General features: G+C 43.6%; 2 protein-coding genes across 3 annotated transcripts in view; one reads left to right on the top strand and one right to left on the bottom strand.

Moving 5' to 3' along the window:
- Nucleotides 1-24876, bottom strand: part of cenpp (centromere protein P) — a 392661-nt gene that overhangs the window by 261216 nt on the left and 106569 nt on the right. The gene's annotated exons all lie outside the window — the stretch shown is intronic.
- On the top strand, nt 15825-24547 carry omd (osteomodulin). Its single transcript, XM_068051893.1, has 2 exons — nt 15825-16761; nt 24294-24547. The coding sequence occupies exons 1-2, from the start codon at nt 15846-15848 to the stop codon at nt 24545-24547; spliced, it is 1170 nt and encodes a 389-aa protein (XP_067907994.1). The 5' UTR covers nt 15825-15845.

Below are 24876 nucleotides of genomic sequence, written 5' to 3'. Positions count from 1 at the left end.
CCACCTGAAGATAAAGACCAGTTCTACGAGGAACTCCATAATATCATTAGCAGCATCCCCAATACCGAACATCTGTTACTGCTGGGGGACTTTAATGCCAAGGTTGGGGCCGACCATGACTCATAGCCCTCCTGCCTTGGGCGCTATGGCATTGGAAGGATGAATGAGAATGGACAGAGACTAAGAACAAAGAAAATTACAGCACAGGAACACGCCCTTCGGCCCTCCAAGCCTGCGCCGATCCAGATCATCTATCTAAACCTGTCGCCTATTTTCTGAGGGCCTGTATCTCTTTGCTTCCTGCCCATTCATGTATCTGTCTAGATACATCTTAAAAGACGCTATCGTGCCCGCGTCTACCACCTCCGCTGGCAACGCGTTCCAGGCACCCACCACCCTCTGCGTAAAGAACTTTCCACGCATATCCCCCCTAAACTTTTCCCCTCTCACTTTGAACTCGTGACCACTAGTAATTGAATCCCCCACTCTGGGAAAAAGCTTGCTATCCACCCTGTCTATACCTCTCATGATTTTGTACACCTCAATCAGGTCCCCCCTCAACCTCCGTCTTTCGAATGAAAATAATCCTAATCTACTCAACCTCTCTTCATAGCTAGCGCCCTCCATACCAGGCAACATCCTGGTGAACCTCCTCTGCACCCTCTCCAAAGCATCTACATCCTTTTGGTAATGTGGCGACCAGAACTGCACGCAGTATTCCAAATGTGGCCGAACCAAAGTCTTATACAACTGTAACATGACCTGCCAACTCTTGTACTCAATACCCCGTCCGATGAAGGAAAGCATGCCGTATGCCTTCTTGACCACTCTATTGACCTGCGTTGCCACCTTCAGGGAACAATGGACCTGAACACCCAAATCTCTCTGTACATCAATTTTCCCCAGGACTTTTCCATTTATTGTATAGTTCACTCTTGAATTGGATCTTCCAAAATGCATCACCTCGCATTTGCCCGGATTGACCTCCATCTGCCATTTCTCTGCCCAACTCTCCAATCTATCGATATTCTGCTGTATTCTCTGACAGTCCCCTTCACTATCTGCTACTCCACCAATCTTAGTGTCGTCTGCAAACTTGCTAATCAGACCACCTATACTTTCCTCCAAATCATTTATGTATATCACAAACAACAGTGGTCCCAGCACGGATCCCTGTGGAACACCACTGGTCACACGTCGCCATTTTGAGAAACTCCCTTCCACTGCTACTCTCTGTCTCCTGTTGCCCAGCCAGTTCTTTATCCATCTAGCTAGTACACCCTGGACCCCATGCAACTTCACTTTCTCCATCAACCTACCATGGGGAACCTTATCAAACGCCTTACTGAAGTCCATGTATATGACATCTACAGCCCTTCCCTCATCAATCAACTTTGTCACTTCCTCAAAGAATTCTATTCAGTTGGTAAGACATGACCTTCCCTGCACAAAACCATGTTGCCTATCACTGATAAGCCCATTTTCTTCCAATTGGGAATAGATCCTATCCCTCAGTATCTTCTCCAGCAGCTTCCCGACCACTGACGTCAGGCTCACCGGTCTATAATTACCTGGATTATCCCTGCTCCCCTTCTTAAACAAGGGGACAACATTAGCAATTCTCCAGTCCTCCAGGACCTCACCCGTGTTTAAGGATGCTGCAAAGATATCTGTTAAGGCCCCAGCTATTTCCTCTCTCGCTTCCCTCAGAAACCTGGGATAGATCCCATCCGGACCTGGGGACTTGTCCACCTTAATGCCTTTTAGAATACCCAACACTTCCTCCCTCCTTATGCCGACTTGACCTAGAGTAATCAAACATCTATCCCTAACCTCAACATCCGTCATGTCCCTCTCCTCAGTGAATACCGATGCAAAGTACCCGTTTAGAATCTCACCCATTTTCTCTGACTCCACGCATAATTTTCTTTCCTTTGTCCTTGGGTGGGCCAATCCATTCTCTAGTTACCCTCTTGCTCCTTATATATGAATAAAAGGCTTTGGGATTTTCCTTAACCCTGTTTGCTAAAGATATTTCATGACCCCTTTTAACCCTCTTAATTCCTCGTTTCAGATTGGCCTACATTCCCGATATTCTTCCAAAGCTTCGTCTTTCTTCAGCCTCCTAGACCTTATGTATGCTTCCTTTTCCTCTTAGCTAGTCTCACAATTTCACCTGTCATCCATGGTTCCCTAATCTTGCCATTTCTATCCCTCATTTTCACAGGAACATGTCTCTCCTGCACGCTAATCAACCTCTCTTTAAAAGCCTCCCACATATCAAACGTGGATTTATCATCAAACAGCTGCTCCCAATCTACATTCCCAAGCTCCAGCCGAATTTTGGTATAATTGACCTTCCCCCAATTTAGCACTCTTCCTTTAGGACCACTCTCGTCTTTGTCCATGAGTATTCTCAAACTTACGGAATTGTGATCACTATTCCCAAAGTAGTCCCCTACCGAAACTTCAACCACCTGGCCGGGCCCATTCCCCAACACCAGGTCCAGTATGGCCCCTTCCCGAGTTGGACTATTTACATACTGCTCTAGAAAACCCTCCTGGATGCTCCTTACAAATTCTGCTCCATCTAGACCTCTAACACTAAGTGAATCCCAGTCAATGTTGGGAAAATTAAAATCTCCTATCACCACCACCCTGTTGCTCCTAAATCTTTCCATAATCTGTTTACATATTTGTACCTCTATCTCACGCTCGCTGTTGGGAGGCCTGTAGTACAGCCCCAACATTGTTACCGCACCCTTCCTATTTCTGAGTTCTGCCCATATTGCCTCACTGCTCGAGTCCTCCATAGTGCCCTCCTTCAGCACAGCTGTGATATCCTCTTTGACCAGTAATGCAACTCCTCCACCCCTTTTACCTCCCTCTCTATCCCGCCTGAAGCATCGATATCCTGGGATATTTAGTTGCCAATCGTGCCCTTCCTTCAACCAAGTCACAGTAATAGCAATATCATACTCCCAGGTACTAATCCAAGCCCTAAGTTCATCTGCCTTACCTACTACACTTCTTGCATTAAAACAAATGCACCTCAGACCACCAGTCGCTTTGCGTTCATCATCTGCTCCCTACCTACTCTTCCCCTTAGTCACGCTGACTTCATTATCTAGTTCCTTACAGGCTTTAGTTACTACCTCCTTACTGTCCACTGACCTCCTCATTTGGTTCCCATCCCCCTGCCACATTCGTTTAAACCCTCCCCCTGCCACATTCGTTTAAACACTCCCCAACAGCATTAGCAAAAGCACCCCCAAGGACATTGGTTCCAGTCTGGCCCAGGTGTAGACCGTCCAATTTGTAATAGTCCCACCTCCCCCAGAACCGATCCCAATGTCCCAAAAATCTGAACCCCTCCCTCCTGCACCATCTCTCAAGCCATGCATTCATCCTGACTATTTTTTCATTTCTACTCTGATTGGCACGTGGCACTGGTAGCAATCCTGAGATTACTACCTCTGAGGTCCTACTTTTTAACTTGGCTCCGAACTCCCTAAATTCTGCTTGTAGGACCTCATCCCGTTTTTTACCTACATCATTGGTGCCTATGTGCACAATGACAACTGGCTGTTCACCCTCCCCCTTCAGAATGTTCTGCAGCCGATCTGAGACATCCCTGACCCGTGCACCTGGGAGGCAACATACCATTCGGGAGTCTCGCTTTCGACCACAGAACCGCCTATCTACTTCCCTTACAATCGAATCCCCTATGACTATAGCCCTTCCACTCTTTTTCCCGCCCTCTGAACAGCAGAGGCAGCCACAGTGCCATGAACCTGGCTACTGCTGCCTGAGACTGCTTGAGTTGTGTACCTATCATATCACTTTTATTAGCCCCTTGTTTACCCTCTATTTCTGACATCAGGAACAGCTGTTTCCCAACAGACTTGTGTTTTCCGGCGGGTTCTGACTTTTATTCTTCAAAAAGCCAGCCAGAAAACATGAGGGTGTGAAAGGGGGGAGAGATACGGAGGGGGTGGAGACAGAGATGGGGAGGAATGGAGACAGACAGACAGAGAGGAGGAAAGAAAGAGACAGACAGGGGAGAGAGGGCCAAAGAGTCATTTACTTACGGCACAGAAGGAGGCTCTTCTGTCCCCCAAGCCGATGCTGGCTCTCCACGGAGCTATGTCGTCAGTCCCGCTCCCAGGTCATTACTACCCGCTGTGTAAAAAAAAAGTGCTTCCTCATATTCCCCCTGCATCTTCTGCACAAAATTTTCAATCTGTGTCCCCTCGTCCTAAGAGGAGAGGGAGGAGGGAAGAGAGAGCGAGACACACACATACAGGGAGAAACAAAGAGAGATCAAGGTCTCTCCTGAAAGGTGGACATCTATCCAGAATACTCTGCATTGCTACATCAAGTGTGCAGGCAGAGATTGATTATTTATTAAAGCAAAAACAATGTCAGGTATGTCCCAAAATCAGTTTTCAATATAGTGACAAGAAAGTAAGTCAATAAATTAGTCTTCTCATTTAAAGCTTCTTCACAAAAATGCACATTTGTTGTTTTTATTAGTAAGATAAATTTTTAACGCCTTAATCTTTCGAAATTTGCCCACTGGCCCCCCCAAGGCCGAGCAAAAATCACAATGTGGCCCTCCGCCCGAGAAGGTTGGACAACCCTGATCTAGATCAAGAAAAGCAGTGGTCCGATAATATTGACCCCTGATCAATATATACCTTTCTTCAGTCCGATAAACAAACCATTCACCGCTACTCCTGTCACTTAACTAACTTCGTATCCATGCTGCCACTGTCCCTTTTATTCCATGGGCTTCAACTTTACTGACAAGCCTGTTACATGGCACTTCATCAAATGCCTTTTGGAAGTCCATGCACAGCACATCAACTGCATTACCCTCATCAACCCTCTCTGCTACTTCCTCAAAAAACTCAATCACACTAGTTAAACATGATTTCCGCTTAATAAATCCACTCTGGCTTTCCTTAATTAATCCACATTTCTCCAAGTGACTGTTAATTTTGTCATGGATTGTAGTTTCTCAAAGCTTTCCCACCACTGAGGTTAAACTGATTGGCCTGTAGTTGCTGGGCTTATCCTTACATCCTTTTTTTCTCCAGTCCTCTGGCACCACCCCTGCATCTAAGGAGGATTGGAAGGTTATGTCCAGCATTTTGCAATTTCCACCCTTACTTCCCTCAGCATCCTTGGCCCATAGAACACACCCTGTAGTGCAGTGGTACCTTACTTGTTTCTTACTCTAACACTAACCAAATAGATTCTATCTTTGATCCATCCAGGACATCCTCTCTCTCCAGCACCGTAATATCCTCAATTAATACTGCCACCCCTCCCCCTCTTTTTCCTTTCCTATCTTTCCTGAACACCTTGTATCCAGGAATATTTACTACCCAGTCCTGTCTTTTTTGAACCAGGCCTCTGTTATTACCACATCATTATATTCCCATGTGGCTACCTGCTCTTGCAGTTCAAGAATCTTATTTAACGTACTTCATGCATTTACATGCATGCACAGTCAACCCAATTTAGGCCTCATTGCATTTCCTGTCACTCTGACACAATCGAATGCCTTACTATTTCTTACTCAAGTGCTATGTCGCACCCAATTCTTTGTGCACCTTGTTGATCCTCTCTAATGTTGCCTCCTAGCTCCCACCACCCCCCCCCCAACTTAGTTTAAGCCCTCCCCAATAGCACAAGCAAACTGCCCTGCAAGGACACTGGTCCTGGTTCTGTTCAGATGCAATGCGTCCAGCCTGTACAGGTCCAATCTCCCCCAGAACTGATCCTAATGTCCCAGGATTCTAAAGCCTTCCTTCCTGCATCATCTTTTCAGCTGTGCATTTATCTCCTCTATCCTCTAAATTCTATACTCGTTACATGACACCTGGAGTAATCTGAAGATTACTACCTTTGAGGCGCTGCTTGCTCGTTTCTTTCCTAACTCCCTAAAATCTGCCTGCATCTACTTCATCCCTTTGTCTACCTATGTCGTTGATACTGATATGGACCACAACTGCTGGCTGCTCACCCTCCCCCATCAGAGTGCTTTGCACTCGCTCTGTGACATCCCTGACCGTGGCACGAGGGAGGCAACATGCCATCCTGGATCCACATCAGCGGTCAATGAAATGCCGGTCTATTACCCCAACTATAGAATCCCCTATCACTATTGCTTTCCCAATCTTCCACCTGCCTTCCTGAGCCAGCTGTGGTGCTGTGGACTTAGCTCTGGTTGCACTCCCCATAAGGAACCATCACTCCCACCGTTATTCAGAAGCGAACACTAGCTGAAGAGTGAGATGCAGTCAGGGCACTACTTGCCTGATCCACCTCAACTGTACGGCAGTCACCCATTCCTTCTCTGCCTGCACACCTTTAAGCTGCAGGACGACCACATCCAGAAACATACTATACACAAAACTCTCAGATTTGCGGTTGACCACAGTGACGCCAACAGCTGCTGAAGCTCTGAAACACAGAGATCAAGCAGTTCTAGCTGATGAAACTTCCTGCACATATGGTTACCCAGGACATGAGAAGCATCCTGGAGTTCCAACATGGAAAAGGATGCGCACTCCACTGGTCCAAGGTCCCATACCATGTGTCTATTTATTGGACGATCAATTGACTTAACAAAAATAAACTTAAGACATAAATAAACACTCACCAGCTACTCACCAGCAGCTACGTAGAGTCAGTCATTTATGGCATAGGAGGCGGCCATTTGGCCCATCTTCTTTCGTGCTGATGTCACTATTTTATACGGAGTTAACTTAAATGTTTTTACTTAACTCTTGGCGATCTACATACCTCAGACTTTAATTTACTGAAACATTCAGAAGCCTTTGGTGTCACTATCCCTTCTATTTATATCCCTTAGAACAGATTGATAGAGCACTGCTTTTAATTAGATGATAAATCAAAATGGCTTTAAACCTTGATATTAATTAATTATCTGGTCTTACTTTATAGTTGATTAATTTAAATTAAATTAAAAGCTTACCAGTGACTTTTAGTCCTGTGACATTACTCAGCAAATTTTTTTTTGCCTGCTTCAGACTGTCGGTCCGATCACAGTGCTGCCCCTGTCCCAGGGCTCTCCTTTGGTGCTGCTCCACTCCTGGGCACCTCTTTTTCAGTCCAACCTTCCTTAGGTACACAGATCAAAAGTGTACAGAGTGCTCCAGCTGTGGTCTCACCAAAGCCCTGTACAATTTCAGCAAGATTTCCTTACAGTTGTTCTCCAACCCCTTGCAATAAAGGCCAAAATACCATTTTCCTTCCTAATTGTTTGCTGTACCTGTACTTTCTATGTTTCGTGCACAAGGACACCTAAGTTTCTCTGAACACCAACATTTAAGTTTTTCATCATTGAAAAAATATTCAGTTTTTCTACTCTTCCTATCAAAGTGTATAACCTCACATTTCCCTATATTATACTCTACCCGCCACCTTCTTGTCCACTCACTTACCCTGTCCATATCACAATGCAAACTCCTTGTGTGTTCCTCACAGCTCACTTTCCCACCTAGTTTTGTATTGTCAGCAAAATGGAGGCATTATACTCCATCCTTTCAACTAAGTCCTTACTATAGGCTGTAAATAACTGAGGCCTCAGTACTGATCCTTGCAGCACACACCAGTAACAGCCTGCCAATCTGAAAATGATCCATTTATTCCTGCTCTCTGTCCTTTCACAAAGCCATGTTGACTCTGCCTAATCAGATTATGATTTTCGGTGTGCCCTGTTATCACGTCCTTAATAATAGATTCCAGCATTTCCCGATGACTGATGTCAGGCTAACTGGCCTACAGTTTCTTGTTGCTCTCTTCCTCCTTTCTTAAATAGCAAGTTTCATCTATTTTTTCTAAACCACTGCAACCATTCCAGGATCCAGAGAAATTTGGAAGACCACAACCAATGCATCCATTACTCTGCAGCCACCTCTTTTAGAACTCTAGGTTGTCGGCCAACAGGTCCAGGGAATTTGTCAGCTTTTAGTCTTCGCATGGAAGAAACCTATTAATAATTTCCTAATAAGCATCCTTTATGCCCTGCAGGCTGACACTGAATTCCAAACAGGTCTTCCAAGGGTTAAATGGATGCCTGGATCAGAGTACAGTACATAAAGGATGCTTTTTAATAGAATTAAAACAACCCGAGATAATCACTCCTCCTGCTACAGATTGTATCCTCCACACATTGTTGGAAATTTACTAAATGGTACCTCAGTATGGAGGAGGAGCCAAGTCCTTGTGGGAGGATGGAGACTGGCTGGACTGATTTGTCAAAAAAAGTGTCTTTACTGTCTAAGTTCAAATACTAATGTTTAGTGAAGGCATGTGTGCTACTTCATGTAGGTATCTTTCCGATGAGACATTAAATCGCAGCGCTGCCTGCCTTCTCAACTGGACATAAATGATCATATTATTCCTATTCAAAGAAGAGCAAAGGAGTTCTCCACAATGTCCAGATCAATATTTATCCCTAACCAACAAGTAAAAACTGATTAACAGGTCATTACCACATTGCTATTTGTGAGACTTTGCTGTCAGAAAATTGGCTGCTACACTTCCTACATTACAACAGTGACTACACTTCAAAAGTATTTAATTGATCCAAGGTCATGAAAGGCATGATATAAATGCAAGTCTTTCTTCTCTTTCTACATTTGTTGTAATACAGACCCTGTGTATGGATGCCCAGCAAATAGCTGTAGAACTGGTGATGTGATTTCCTACTGATTCGGTGGGTTTCCTGTCAGCTAGATGTTAGCATTGCAAAATACAGGAACAAACTTCCTGGCAAGCCCAATTCAGTGATAACCTTACCAAATACTTTAGAATGTGAAGCAAACAACAATGGGATTGGCAAAGGGATTTAGTACCAACTATATCATAAGCAAGAGCCCTGCAGACATCAAAGCAGTGGCAATGTTTTTCAAACTCCAGCTTACAAGGAGAAAGAGGAAAGAAAAATCACAATTTCTTAAGCAAAATGAAAATGGAATACAACCTCTGGAAAGAAACACAGGTATGTCTTAAGTATTGCACAATCACTCTGCCAATTGAGAGAAGGCTGATGAATGATGCATGCCTGGATCACAGTAACCGAATTCTCTAAAATCAAAGCCACTAACGGAATGGTGTTTCACGTGGCTTTCCAAATCACAGGTGCTGAAATATTTGAAAGGAGAGTACATTAAGTTACGCAATACTAAATTTATGTACTATCATGTCATCAAAGGTGATCTGCTTGGATTTAGCTTCAAAACTGCCTTTAAGCATTAGGACAAGTTCTGAAAAACCTAAAAAAATAGGATCCTGAAAGGCTGAGATGACATCCTTAAAAAAAAAGGATGGAACAAAGGTTCAGTGTAGGTTAACATGATATTTTTTATATTGAAGAGCAGAGAGCAGAGTATTAATACTCTAGGGTCGCAGTTAAAATAGTTCTGCAAAGACTTGCCACCCATTCCTGCTTGATTCTGACCTACCATCTTAATTAGGCTTTCTATTTAGACATCTGAGGCACCTGGCAAATCAACCTCCTTGCATGCCATTCAGATCCTAATGGCATATTAACAGACTACTGAGCAGGACATCCACTGCAAGTGCTCTGCTCTGTAAAACTTAACAGGTAAGGAGAGGTGTCTCTGGCCCCTACTGCCCTCAGCTCTGCCCTAGTCCCACTTTGGATCAGCCCTGATTTTGACCAGCTAAACTGCAAGATGCAAATGAGGTGAGGGAATTAAAATTGCCCGAGCCTGAAACTGACGATGTTGGGTACATTTTACACTTGTCCCGCACCCCCACCCGCCTGAATACATCCTCGGTTAGAATCCACCACATAGGAACTGATGATTATTATGACACAAAGATTTATAGAAAGATATCAGCCATTTGCCAGTCTGGCTCACTCGATATCGCTCGAGCCTCTGAGTTAGAAGATTGGAAGTTTTAATCTCATTCTTAGACTTGTGCATATAAAAACTTGGCCATCACTCCAATGCAATACTTACTGAGTGCTGCATTGTCAAAGATGCCACTCTTCAAATAAGTCTGCCTGTTCTGGTGGCACGAGTGGCCATTAGACAAGAGAATTTTCATTTACATTGAAATATATACTCTACATTTATCAGGTCTTCAGGCGCATCAAAATACTACACAACCTGTCAACTTTAAAATTCACTGCTATAATACAGCTAAATGCAACAGACAATTTGTCACAGCAAGGTCCTGCAAACAGTAGTGAAATAAATGACAGTTAATTTGTTTTGCAACTGCTGGTTAAGGGATCACTGTTGGCCACAACACTGGGAGAACGACGCTATCCTTCTCTGAATAGTGCCATGTATCTTTTACTTCCACTAAACAGGAAGATAGGGTATTAGTTTAGCATCTCCCTCAATACTGCACTGAATCATTATCTGAGATTATGTGCTGAAGTGCTGGAATGGGATGTGAACTCTAAACATCTAACAGAGGTAAGAATGCTACAACTGAACCAAGCTGGCACTTAAAGATCCCATGAGTCTATTTAAAGACCAGTTTTCCTGGAGATTTAGCCAAAACTCCTCTCAACCACCAAAAACAAAGAAAAAAACTCGTCCTTGATCTAATTTTTCTTATTTGAATTTGCTCCAAGAAAAACCTGAAGTAAAAATAACCATATTAATTTGTTGTATGTAACATTAAGGGATATGATGCGTTATATAAACATAAATCTTCCATTCCTTCCAAATCTAAGATATGTTCTTAACTCCCTCAATGCAGCTGAATTCCTGTACAGTTTGAAATGTATTGTTCATCACAGCTTTAAAGTGTATTGTTGAACACAGATGTTGCCCTGTCAGTGTCACGCCATGATACCAATTAACAGATTATGTTATATCTTGACAGAAGGATTGCCAGCTGCATCCTGTTTATTGATATACCAGATGAATGGCGTGCTGTCTGTACAATGATACACTAACTTGCTCTGCACCGCAGTCCAGAAGTGTTTGAAGGGCTAAATGTACCTCTCACTATTAAAGCTTGGTATACCAATGGGCTCGCTCAATGTCCAATTGCCCTGAGCCCATTCGCCCTGCTGGTAATCTCCATACATCTGTGAGCAGACAGGTATCTATCAGTAACACGAGGGAGGTGTAACTATATGGAGCACATTTCACTCCTTCGACCATAACCACAGAGGTCGAGTTAACGTTTAGTTTATTTTTTCAGTTGGCTGGGTGTCCAAGATGCACAAAAACCCATAGGTAATGTTTCCCTTTGCCTTATGTTAATACATACACTCTCCTGTAGGCTCACTGTCCTCAAAAGTAGGCTAGTTGGCTTAGAGAGCATAGGTTGGCAACTAAACAAGTCTCAGCGCCACCCTCGAGCATTCGTGGCTTAACCAAACAAAATGATTCAGCTTACCAGCATAACAAGACCACCTACTCGTTAGGACATGGGTTTACAAGGTTATCTAGCGATGAGAAGAAACATCCCCCTACTGATCGAACTACCCTGTTCTAGAGGGGTGCACAGGAAACCCGACCCAAGTCCGAATGCTGGACCCGGAAACCTGACCCAACCCGAATCCGACAGATGCCGTCGGATCCCGTCGGGGTCAGATCGGGTAACAGGCTTTTACCTGTGTACTGAGGTAAAGGCCTGCCACCCGACCCGACCCAGATGGGTCCCGACGACGTGTCGAGTTCGGGTCGGGTGGGGTCGGACTTCCGGGTCTGGAATTCAGGCTCGCGTCGGATTTCCTTTGCACACCTCTACCCTGTTCCAGTTCATAAGCCAGGATGACTAGTCCATCAGTTCTCCAAAGTATCGCAGATCTGCCTAGTTTATCAAGTCTGCCATGCAGAGTTGACCCTGTTCCAATCTTCCATTGCCAAGAAAGTCACTTTAGACCCAATTTTACTCCAAAGAGACATCACTTCGCTCCCCCACAAGGCACTCGAATCTCCTCTTGACTCTAGTCCTGTGCTCAGAAGCTTATTTGTTAATAACGACTTTATCCAGCTGCTCATGTGAGGGATGCGTGCAAAGAGGCATACCTGCAATTAACTGGTTCCTTCTCCAGTGTGTCTTATGAGTTACCAGTTGGTCACTATGCACCTGGCAAATGAAGATTTAAGCTCATGCTAGATGGACATCATACTTACAATCATGATTGGCATATTGAGCAACACAACTCACCACAAAATGCAACTGTATCGCCACTATCCTTTTGTCTGAATCACGGTAATATACGAATTGGATTTGTAATGATGGTAGGCGCCTAACAGCAGATACATGAACACATGCTCAGCTTCCAGTCAGCGTCTTGCAGAAGTTGTTGTGCCAAACCAGTTTCCTTATGAGCTATACAAGGAACACTTGCCTTCACCATAGTGCAATAACAACTTGCATTTATAAATCACCTTTAACATAAGAAAATGTCCCAAAATGCTTCACAGAAGCATTGTCAGACAAAATTTGACACCAAGCCACAGACGGAGATATTAGGGTAGTTGGCAAAAAACTTGGTCAAAACAGTAGGTTTTCAAAAGGAGGAGAGGCAAAGAGGTTTCGGGAGGGAATTCCAGAGCTTAGGGTCCTCAGCAGCTGAAGGCACGGCCAATAATGGAGCAATTAAAATCAGGGATGCTCAGAAAGTCAGAATTAGAAGAGTGCAGATATGTTAGAGGGCTGTGGGGCTGGAGAACATTATAGAGACAAGGATGGACAAGACCATGGAGGGATTTGAAAACAGAGATGAGAATTTTAAAATCAAGGCATTGCTCAACTGGGAGACAATGTAGGTCAGCAAGAAAAGTGGTGATGGGTGAACGAGGCTTGGTGCAAGTTAGGATACAGGCAGCAGCATTATGGATGACCTCAAGTTTATGTAGATTAGAAGTTTGGAGTCTGACCAGGAATGGGGTCTAGAGGTCTAGAAGTCGAGAGGTAACAAAAACAGTGGATGAGGTTTTCAGCAACAGATGAGCTGAGGCATGGATGAAGCCAGGCAGTCTTAGTGATGGCACACATCTATGGTTGGAAGCTCATCTCTGGGTCAAAAATGACACCAAGGTTGTGAACAGTCTGGTTCAGCCTCAGACAGTTGGCAGGGAGAGGGATGGAGTCAGTAGTTAGGGAACAGATATTGTGGCGGGACTGAAGTCAATGGCTTCGGTCTTCCCAATATTTAGTTGGAGGAAACTTCAGCTCATCCAGCACTGGATTTCAGACACCAAGTCTAGAGTCAATTTAGAGACAGACAGTGGAGGGGTTGAGAGAGGTGGTTGTGAGGGAGAGCGGGGTCGTTGGCATATAAGTGGAATCTAACATTGTGCAGGGACCTATATAAGAGCACCTGCAACATGCAAGGCTCCTTAATGTTCAAAATGGTCTCATCCTGCACCTCTTAGAGACTTACTTATCAAAAATTACTTAATCCAAACTGTCAAATAATGGACTTGGCAAAGAGGCATGACCACAGTGAGCTTATCCCCCACTCCAAGTTGTGCTTGTAACTAGTAAAATTAACATGATTAGCCTCATTGCTCCCCTCTTCACCGCCTTTAGGGCCTGGATGATTTATCTTGCAATACACAAAACTGTACATAGTACTCCATATACAGCCCGAGAAAGATTGTACAGCTAATATGGATAGACGTACAAATGCCATTTTCTGAAATTCACTGCAATGACAAATAGATATTTTATGAAGATCCTGGTAGCCAAGGAAAGGCTGATAGGAGTACCCTGTACTGATAGCTGTGATCCTGAAAACAAAACCAGTAATATCGCTGATATTACCAAATTGTGATTTGACATTAGGAAACATTTAGATAAACTGCAGCTACCCAATTCCACCCAAGTGTGGAACTATTCAGACATTCTAAAACCATTTGTTGTAGAGCAGGTTCCACAGATCACTGGTGGATTTCACAACTCAGCAACTTGCTTTCTGAAGAGTCTTTTACATCAAAAGTCAACAGTTGCTGCTGTAGTTTCTGAGGGAACCTGCCAAATCCAGTCAGCCAGCTGGTGGGGTAGAATTCCCTGGGAATCAACATTGCTCAAATGCTTATGGCACCAACTGCAGCCTGCTGCTGCATCAAAAAGTCTGGAACAGGTTTACTATCAGGAGTGGATATTGATACGTAATGGATCAGTCTTTGATACAGTGTGTAGCTTAGACACCATGGGCCAGATTTTCAGAGGGCCGCAGGGTGGGAGCCGGAACGGACGTGATTTGAAGATCGCAGTCCTGGAAGTCGTCTCCAGATCCCAATGCCTCCAGGAGAGCCCGTGATTTTCAATGTTAGGGCGGTGGGGGGGGGGGGGGGGGGCAGTAAATGGGGAAGCTGCTCGCCTCCAATTAATGGCTCATTAAGCTTCCTTACGAGATTAACAGGCTGGGAAGATCAGAACCACAATTTTGGAAGGGGATTCCGGCGAACCCGAACAGTTTGGTGCACATTAGTGCACAGCTGTCGAGTCCACTGTACGGCAAAGGAAAAATGTTTCTTTAAATGTTTAAAATTATTAAGAGTCCCGGTATCCTGGGCAGGGATATGCGCAATACCTTTTTTTTGGCCGTTTTACCTCTGCTCCATTTTACATTTGCTCTCCTCGGCAAGGCAGCAGCAGGCCCCATCATGGCTGCCACCTGCCTTTGCCTCTGGTGCCAGGCACATAGCTCCCGCCTCCTGGAACTCGGCGCCTCTAATTGGGCACTGAGCTCACCTCCTGCCAAATCAAGCTACTGGCACTTAAAAATAGCATTGCGTGAGCAATGCAGTGGAGGAGCGGGTTTGGGACCCAGAAATTATCCAGAAGTCAGGTTCCCAACCCTAGATTGAACATCAAGACCCGCAAGTTGAAAAAAAAACAGTTCAGTGAATTTGCTGACGTACTGTATCTTACAGCAACATCTAATTATTTGATGAGCACAGCCATCTGGACAATGAATAGAGGTTTTCTATGATTGATGAACAGTGAACATACTTTCAAATCAGCAGCTGGTGAAACATGTAATGTCAGCAGTGGTACCTTGAAGACCTTGCTTGTTTTGGCTATAATTGGGGGTTACCTACTTGCCCCATTCCTAACTCCTTGGGATGCTGTTTGATTATGAATTACTTGATGAGCGAAAGCTGGCACATTGCCATCATTTTCCTTTTCCTTTTATTGGTCAGACCCAGACTCTGAATTGCCTTCTGGGAGTAGTTAGTCTGCTTGGTGGGACATTCAGAGAATGTTGGGTATGAAGCTACCAGCTGGTAGAGCCAGTGTTGGACATGGTCTTGAATTGAGAAAGTATTAAGCCTTTGAGACAGTGGTTTCTGCCAATCAAAGAGAGGGCCAGCTGCATTTGTATTACTAGAACAGCATACTATAATAAGGCAGAGATTGAACGAGATCAACTAGTGCTTGAAAAATGCAAAGAAAATTACTGGCTGGAATCATCAGTATGGTAATGAACTTAGGGAGTTTTAGTAACATAAGGAGTAGGCCATTCAGCCTTCAGTTTTAAAGGTGGAGTGTTCCTACAGAAGTGTCAAATATTCACCTTTTTCTGGGAAAAATGGCACTCGTATACTGCCTGAAAGCAGGGTAGATCATGTGGACTGTCTGAGATATAGTTACATATTTTGTCATAAAACATCTTCACGGGATGTTGATCCCAATCTATACAAGAATGAATCTTACCCATTGCTTTGCTGGAGGGGTGCATCATTGTCACTGCTCATTTTGTTATATCAACCAAGTGTTCTTATGTGATTCACTATCCATTTTCTTGCATTCATTTTAATTTTAATAGAGCCAAAACCGTCACCATAAGAATGGCCTTCATCACAGGGCTGCCAATTTTAATACTTTTCTTCAGTGTAAACACACTTTGTCAAGATAACTATGATGATCCATTTGCTCCACCTCCACGACATCAACGACGTATTCGTACACCTGTAGAGTCTGACCTATATAGATTCTTTCCCAGAGTGTGTGCTCGTGAATGCCAGTGCTCACCATCGTTTCCTTTGGCTATGTACTGTGACAATCGAAAACTCAAGTATGTTCCCAATATCCCAGCACATGTGCGATATCTGTATCTTCAGATCAACGAAATAGAAAGTGTGCCAGAAAATGCTTTCATTAATGCAACATTACTTCAAGAAATTAATTTTAGTCACAATAAATTAGAGTCTTCTAAAATACCCAAAGGTGTGTTTGGCAAGCTCAAAAATCTGATTCACCTTAATCTGGGACACAACAAACTTGAAGAAGTCCCAGTTCCACTACCTAACACCCTTGAAAGACTTACTTTGGGTTTCAACCAGATTACTAAACTGCCTGCTGACATTTTTCGTACTCTAATTAACGTTACAATTCTGGACCTGGGCAATAACAAGCTCCCTGATGGTGCTGTCAAGGGAAATTATCTTGGAAGAATGAAGAGTCTCTTGCATTTAAACCTGCGCAGTAACAAGCTCAAATCCATGCCAGGAGATCTTCCACCTTCTCTACTGCAGCTTTCAGTTGAAAACAACTCGATATCATCTATCCCAGCAAATTACTTCAGAAAAACTCCAAACCTCATCTCATTAAGGATGACACACAATAAGCTGAAACAAGTTCCATATGGTGTGTTCAACCTCTCAAAATTAATGGAGCTGAATCTAGGACACAACCAACTATCTAAAACCTTCTACGTTTCAAGGCATCTAGAGCACCTGTACCTCAACAATAACCACTTTACAAGTATGGGCAATGTTATGTTACATTTTCAATAATTAATAGTCACAAATAATTTTAAAAAGTAAGAAAGATTTACTATTAGTAAGTAGCATGGTAATGCAGTGGTTAAGGTATTAACCTTCAATTGCTATGATAGTGGTTTGAAGCCCAAGAAAGAACTTACATTCTGTCTTAATCATCAATATAATGCAGTAGATATATTGTACATTGAATCACAGCCACGATTCATAAAAAAATGTTACATGCATCTTTCTCTGCAATAAATACACTTCCTTACAAGTTCAGGTACGAAATCTCAATGTCCGACTGCAGCCCTGCACGACACCACCACCCACCGCCCCCAGCAAATCCTGCCTGATTGCATCTCCAAACCCCTCTCCACTTTTGTCCTGCAATCTTTGCCACCCCCACCCCACACCATACCCTAACCTTTCCCTCCCAGTCACTGCACTCTGAGCACACCCGCTCCCCTACCAATCTTTCTCGACTGCCAGGGACCATCCACAACTGAGATACTTCCACTAAATTTCCCACCTGCTCGGCAGCAAGCCAGCTGGTCAATCTGGGGCTGATTAGGGACCAGAAATGACAGGCCTGAGGTACTAAATGAGAACTTTGCATTGGTCTTCACCAAGGAAGATGCTGCCAAACTCATAGTGAAAGAGGAGGTAGTTGAGATACTGGATGTGCTAAAAATTGATAGAGGCTAGCTGTACTTATAGTTGAGAAGTCACCAAGATCGGATGAGATATATCCAAGTACACTGAGAGTAAGGGTGGAAATTGTGGAGGTTCTGACTGGCCATAATCTTCCAATCCCCTCAGGTACGTGTTGGGGGCTGTGGTGGGGGGGGGGGGGGGTGGGGGTGGTGTCGGAGGACTTGAGAACTGTGAATGTTACACCATTGTTCAAATAAATATCCAGCAACCACATACCACAGTCAGTTTAACCTCAGCGATGAGAAAGATTTTAGAAACAAAACTAACATAACTTGGACAAGTGTCGATTAATTCAGGAAAGGCAGCATGGATTTATTAAAGGCAAATTGTGTTTTATTAAGTTTTTTAATGAGGTAACAAAGAGGGTTGGTGAGGGTAATGCTGTTGATGTGGCGTATATGGACTTCTCAATGGCATTTGATAAAGTGCCAGATAACAGAATTGCCAGCAAAGTTGAAGCTCATGGAAAATAAGAGACAGTGGCAGCATGGATAGGAAATTGGCTAAGTGACAGGAGAAAAGAGTAACAGTGAATGGAAGAACTCTTGTTTTTCGGACTGGAGGAAACTATACAGTGGTGTGCCACATGGATTGGTACTAGGAACAATGCTCTTCTTGACATTTATACATATATATGCCTTGGACTTGGGTGTACAGGGCACAATTTCAAAATTTGCAGATGATACAAAGCTTAGAAGTGTAGTGAACAGTGAGGAGGATAGGGATAGATTTCAAGAGGACATAGACAGGCTAGTGGAATAAGCAGATGTGGCAGATAAAGTTTGACACAGAAAAGTGCAAATTGATACATTCTGGTACAAAGAAAGAGGAGAGGCACAGGTACTGCCTGTGTGGAGTTTGCAAGTTCTCCCTGTGTCTGCGTGGGTTTTCTCCGGGTGCTCCGGTTTCCTCCCACAAGCCAAAAGACTTGCAGGTTGATAGGTAAATTGGCCATTATAAATTGTCACTAGTATAGGTAGGTGGTAGGGAAATATAGGAACAGGTGGGGATGTTTGGTAGGAATATGGGATTAGTGTAGGATTAGTATAAATGGGTGGTTGATGTTCGGCACAGACTCGGTGGGCCGAAGGGCCTGTTTCAGTGCTGTATCTCTAATCTAATATAAAATAAAGGGTAAAATTCTAAAGGGGGTGCAGGAACAGAGATACCTGGGGGCACATGTACACAAATCATTGAGGGTGGCTGAGCAGGTTAAGGAAGTACTTAAAGAGGCATATGGAATCCTGGGTTTTATAAAGAGAGACAAGTACAAAAGCAATGAAGAACTTTTAGAAAACACTAGTTTGGCCTCAACTGGAGTATTATATTCAAGTCTGGGCACTCCAGGAAGGATGCGAAGACTTTAGAATGCGTACAAAAAAGATTTACGAGAATGGTTCCACGCATGAAATATAAGAGACAGTGGCAGCATGGATAGGAAATTGATTGAGGTATACAAAATTATTAGGGGCATTGATAGGTTAGATAGGAAGAAACTTTTTCCCTTAGCAGAAGGGTCAATAACCAGGGGGGCATAGATTTAAGATAAGGTGCAGGAGGTTTAGAGGGGATTTGAGGAAAACTTTTTTCACCCAGAGGGTGGCTTGAATCTGGAACGCACTGCCTGAAGAGGTGGTAGAGGCACGAGCCCTCACAACTTGCAAGAAGTATTTACATGAGCACTTGAAACGCCACAGCATACAAGGCTACGGGCCAAGTGCTGGAAAATGGGATTAGAATAGTTAGGTGCTGGAAGCTAGCACAGACATAATGGGCCGAAGGGCCTGTTTCTGTGCTGTATAACTCTATGACTCTATGAAGGACTTTGGTTACATGGACAGATTAGAGAAACTGGAGTTGTTCTCCATTAACAGGAGAGTTGAGAGCGGTGTTAAAAATCACGAATGGTCACGACAGAATAGAGAAACTTTACCCACTGGCAGAAGGGTCGAGAGCCAAAAAGCACACATTTAAAGTGATTTGCAAAAGAACCATAGGTTACATGAGGAATTTTTTTTTTAATGCAGTGAGTGTTACGATCTGTTTCTACTAGTATATAAAGAGGAAGAGAGTAGCTAAGGTAAACGCTGATCCCTTAGAAGATGAGACTGGGGAATTAATAATGGAAAACAAGGAAACGGCCGAGACTTTGAACTAGTACTTTGTATCTCTCTTCACAGAAGGCAGAAAAAATATCCCAAGAATAGTAGAAAATCAAGGGGCAAAAGAGGGGGAGGAACTTGAAACAATCACTGTTACTAGAGAAAAAGGTACTAGGAAAACTAATGGGACTAACAGCTAACAAGTCCCCTGGACCTGGTGGCCTGCATCCTTGGGTCTTAAAAGAAGTGGCTGCAGAGATAGTAGATGCATTGGTTGGAATAGTTCAAAATTCCCTAGATTCTGGAAAGGTCCCAGCGGATTAGGAAAACCGCAAATGTAACACCACCATTCAAGAAAGGGGCAGACGAGAGAAAGGAGAAAAGTATAAGCCAGTTAGCCTAACATCTGTCATTGGGAAATTGCTAGAATCCATTGTTAAGGAAGTAGGAGCAGGGCATTTAGAAAATCATAATACAATCAAGCAGAGTCAACATGGTTTTGTGAAAGGAAAATCAATTAGAGTACTTTAAGGATGTAACAAACAGGGTGGATAACAAGGATTTCCAAAAGGTATTCGATAAGGCGCCACATAAAAGATTACAACATAAGATAAGAGCTCATGGTATTGAGGGTTATATATTAGCATGGATACAGGATTGGCTAACCAGCAGGAAACAGACAGTCAAGATGAATGGTTCATTTTCAGGTTGGTAAACTGTAACTAGTAGGGTGCCACAGGGATCAGTGCTAGGGCCTCCACAAATTACAATCTATATTAATGACTTGGATAAAAAGTCCGAGCGTATTGTAGCCAAATTTGCTGATGATACAAAGATAGATAGGAAAGGAAGTCGTGAGGAGGATACAAAGAGTCTGAAAAGGGATATAGATAGGTTAAGTGAGTGGGTAAAAATTTGTCAGATGGAGCATAATGTGGGAAAATGTGAGGTTGCGTACTTTGGTGGGAAGAACAGAAAAATAGAAACTGCAGAATGCTGCAGTACAGAGGGATCTGGAAGTCCTCGCACATGAATCACAAAAAGTCAGCATGCAGGTACAGCAAGTAATTAGGAAGGCAAATGGAATGTTGGCATTTATTGCAAGGGAGATGGAGTATAAAAGTAGGGAAGTCTTGCTACAACTGTACAAGGCATTGGTGATACCACACCTAGAGCACTGCGTACAATTTTCCTCTCCTTATTTAAGGAGGGATATACTTGCATTGGAGGCAGTTCAGAGAAGGTTCACTAAGTTGATTCCTGGGATGAAAGGGTTGTCTTAAGAGGAAAGGTTGAGCAGGTTGGGCCTATACTCATTGGAGTTTAGAAGAATGAAAGATGATCTTATTTAAACATACAAGATGCTGAGAGGGCTTGACAGGGTAGATGCTGAGAGGATGTTTCCCCTCGTGGGGGAATCTAGAGCTAGGGGGGCACAGTTTTAAAATAAGTGTCTCCCATTTAAGATGGAAATGAGAAGGAATTTGTTTTCTCAGAGGGCTGAGACATTGAATAGATTCAAGGTTGAGCTAGGGAGATTTTTGATCTGGAGGGCAGGAAAGGGTTATGGGGGGAGGCAGAATAGTGGAGTTAAGGCCACAATCAGACCTTTTTGAATGCGTCTGGAATGCGCTGCCTGAGAACATGGTGGAGGCAGGTTCAATTGAAGCATTCAAAAGGAAAGTAGACAGTTATATGAAAAGGAAGAATGTGTAGGGTTACGGGGAGAAGGCGGGGAATGGAACTGAGGGAATTGCTCTTTCAGACATCCGGTGTGGACATGATGGGTCGAATGGCCTCCTTCTGCACTGTAACAATTCAGTGACCTTGAAAGCATACTTGTGAAAAGGGCTTCAAAAGGTACACTGCACTATCAGCAAGTAGAGAGCTCGCCAATGATCAGGTTTACTGCAATTGACTACCAGATCTAAGTACTTCTTCCATTGCAGTAAATGGAGCCATTCTGGGACACTTGCAACTTATGTCACAAATCACAAGGAGGAAAGAAAACCAAACTGGTAATGCTCTGTGACGCTGCTACAAGGAAGATATGCATATATATTTCGTTCAGATGGAGATGAGGATACACTTTAAATAGAAAATTCTTCTTGGAGACTTTCATTACCATTTTAATAGTTATTGTTCCTTTCTACCATTTATTTTTGATGTGCCTCCTCCCAGATTCCATTTGAATCTAGTTTTGACCCACCTATGCTTGAATGGCAAGATTGGCTAAAAAAACCTGCTGCAAAGGCCAAGTTTCAGATCAATTTGGAGAATCAGCCCAAGAGCTCACTATTATTTATTAGTTCGCAAGTTATTATTCATCTGCAAGCCTTGACAGTGAATGTCCGCGGACTGCTACATCATGATATCATGAGAGATATCAAAGCAAAACCCAACCCCATCCTTACCCAAGTCATATAAAGGCAACCCAGCAAAGGCTGCACAAAGCCTAGCTGATTTTTTAAAATTTGTTCATGGGAGTTGAATGTCACTGGCAAGACCAGCATTTATTGACCATTCCTACCTGCCCTTGAGAAGATGACGGTAAGCCGCTTTTTGAACCACTGCAGATCGTGAGGTCCAGTACTCCAACTGTGCTGTTACATAGGGAGTTCCAGAATTTTGACCCAGCGACAATAAAGGAACGGCACATAAATTTCCAAGTTCCTAGCTGATTGTTTCCACTATAACCCAACAACAACAACAACTTGTATTTATTAGCACCTTTAACTTCATAAAATGTCCCAAAGTGCTTCACAGGAGTGTCAGAAAACTAAATTTGCCACCAAACTACAAAAGTAGATATTAGGGTAGATAATCAAAATCTTGGTCCAAGAGGTAGATTTTAAGGAGCCTCTTAAAGGAGGAAAGTGAGGAAGGGAGATGGGGAAGTTTTAGGGAGGGGGTTCCACAGTGTAGAGCCTTGGCAGCTGAAAGCACAATCGCCAATGGTGGAGTGATTAAAATCGAGGATGCTCAAGAGGCCAGAATTGGAGGAGTGCAAATATTTCAGAGGGCTATGAGGCTGGATGAATTTGGGGAGGAGTGAGGCCATGAATGAATTTGAAATCAAGGATGAGAATTTTAAATTTGAGGCATTACTTAATTGGGAGTCAATGTAAGTCAGTGAGCAAAGGGGTGATGGGTGAACAGCACTTGGTGCAAGTAAGGATATGGAAAGCAGAGTTTTGAATGACCTCAGGTTTACAGAGGGTAGAACATGGAAGGTCAGCCAGAAGTGTATTATAATAGTCAAGTCTAGACGAAACAAAGGCATGGATGAGGGTTTCAGCAGCAGATGAAACTGAGGCAGTGGCAAAGTCAGGCGATGTTTGGAGGTGGAAATAGGTGGTCTTAGTGACGGTAAGAAGCTCATCTTGGGGTCAAATATGACACTAAGGTTGTGAAAAGTCTGTTTTAGCATTGTGGAAACTAACACTGTGTTTTGATGATAATTATACCAAGGAAAAGCATGTAGATGAGAAATAGGAGGTGGCCAACGATAGATCCTTGGGGGACACCAGAAGTAACGGTGTGGGAGTGAGGAGAAGCCACTGCTGGTGATTCTCTGGCTACAACTGGATAGATAAGAATGGACCCAGGTGAGTACTGTCCACCCAGCTGCACGACAGTGGAAAGGTGTTGGAGGAGAAGGGCATGGTCAACCGTGTCAAAGGCTGCAGCCAGGTCGAGACAGTTGAGGAAGGATAGCTTATCATTGTCACAGTCAGGTAGGATGTCATTTGTACTTTGAACCGTTTTGATACTGTGACAGGGGTGGAAACCTGGTAACTAACTAATCCAGGGAAACAGGCAAATTACAACGCCCCAGCCAACACATCAGCTCATTCACCACAGACAAGGAATCAAATCTGGGATCTTCTTGGTCTATACAGGTCAGCTACTGATCGGACAAATACAACATTTTTCTACTTCTAGTATACATGGAGGCATAGGCCAGACTTTTACACTACCCCAGCAAGCTGGATGGTGGTGGGAAGGGGTGTGTAAAATTGAGTGAGAGGCTCCAGGAGACCTTCCCGACCCGCTCCCACCTCTGCCCCACTTGGCGTGGGCCGGTGGGGACGAGAAACGGGCCATCCGCCCCAGGTCAATCAAGGCCCTTAAGTGGCCACTTAACGGCCACTTATGGACCTTCGCCCGCCTCCATGGGGATTTTACCCGTGGCAACTGGGCATCCAGGAGACGTGAAAGACCTCTCAGTGAAACCCGGCAGCCTCACAGCACACCAGGCGGGGGCCCGGAGTAACAGGTACAGGGTGCCCGATTGAGGGCCACCCCCGCTTCCCTGACCATCCCCAGGACACGGGAGGCCCCTCCCACATCCCCCCAAACGACCTCCCTAAAGCGGGTGGAAGTCCCGCCTCGAAACAATTAAAGCCCGGTGACCTGTAAAATGCGTATTGGATCCCCAGGCCGGACAGAAGCAGGTGCACCACCGACTTTTACGTCAGTGGCCAGCTCCTGTCCGCCCGACGTAAAATCTAGCCCATAGAATCTGATCCATTCAGCCATACTGAAATCATTCAGTAGCTTACCCACTGCAGTCCTAAGTAAAAATTACAGTAATGAAATATCTATCAATTTTGGACTTTTAATGAAAAAGGGCATATTTATTTACTGTTATTCAATATTTGTTACATATTCTTTGGTGGGTTACTAATAACAGTTTTTCTTTTCTTCTCAGCACTTAATATTACTCTGATGTGTCCTACAACCGATATAACAAATCCAAACCATCTGACCTATATTCGGCTTGAGAAAAATAAGCTAAGACGCCCCTTCAATACATATATCTATGCTTGCTTCCCTCGTCTTCAGAATTTAGATTTTGGGGAACAAGATCCTACCCCGATTGTTGAGGCCCAAGGAGCCCCTGGACTGTTTGGAATACCAATGTCACCACCAGATGGAGAACCAGAAAGTTTCATCAATTACTAACTATAATCTGTATAACAGCCTAATAATGGCTTTTAAAGCAAAGTATGAAATAATTGTGTCTTTCACCTACCTATTGTATAATTGGTTTAAGCCACAAAAACAAAAGTATCTCACTGTTCTTTTCTCCACTGTCAAATTTTTAAAAAAATTTGTCAACAAAAATAATGCAAACCGTTGTAACAGCCATTGTGGGCTAAGACAAGAACCACACAATCAACAATTTATCACTGAACTCTGTGATTTAAAGTGAAAACCAACAAAAACTTTAAAAAAAAACATTTCAAGTAACTTTTTAAAACAAGCACTTGAAAAATGCAATTATGCAGAGA

The sequence above is a fragment of the Heterodontus francisci genome, chromosome 19 (genome assembly GCF_036365525.1).
Source record: "Heterodontus francisci isolate sHetFra1 chromosome 19, sHetFra1.hap1, whole genome shotgun sequence".
In the NCBI taxonomy this organism is placed as follows: Eukaryota; Metazoa; Chordata; class Chondrichthyes; order Heterodontiformes; family Heterodontidae; genus Heterodontus; species Heterodontus francisci.
This window is presented reverse-complemented; position numbering and strand designations above follow the sequence as displayed.

Coding starts and splice junctions, on each gene's coding strand:
- omd (XM_068051893.1), top strand. CDS start 15,846: ATGGCCTTCATCACAGGGCTGCCAATTTTAATACTTTTCTTCAGTGTA. Junction 16,762..24,293: donor CAACAATAACCACTTTACAA/GTATGGGCAATG, acceptor TTTTCTTCTCAG/CACTTAATATTACTCTGATG.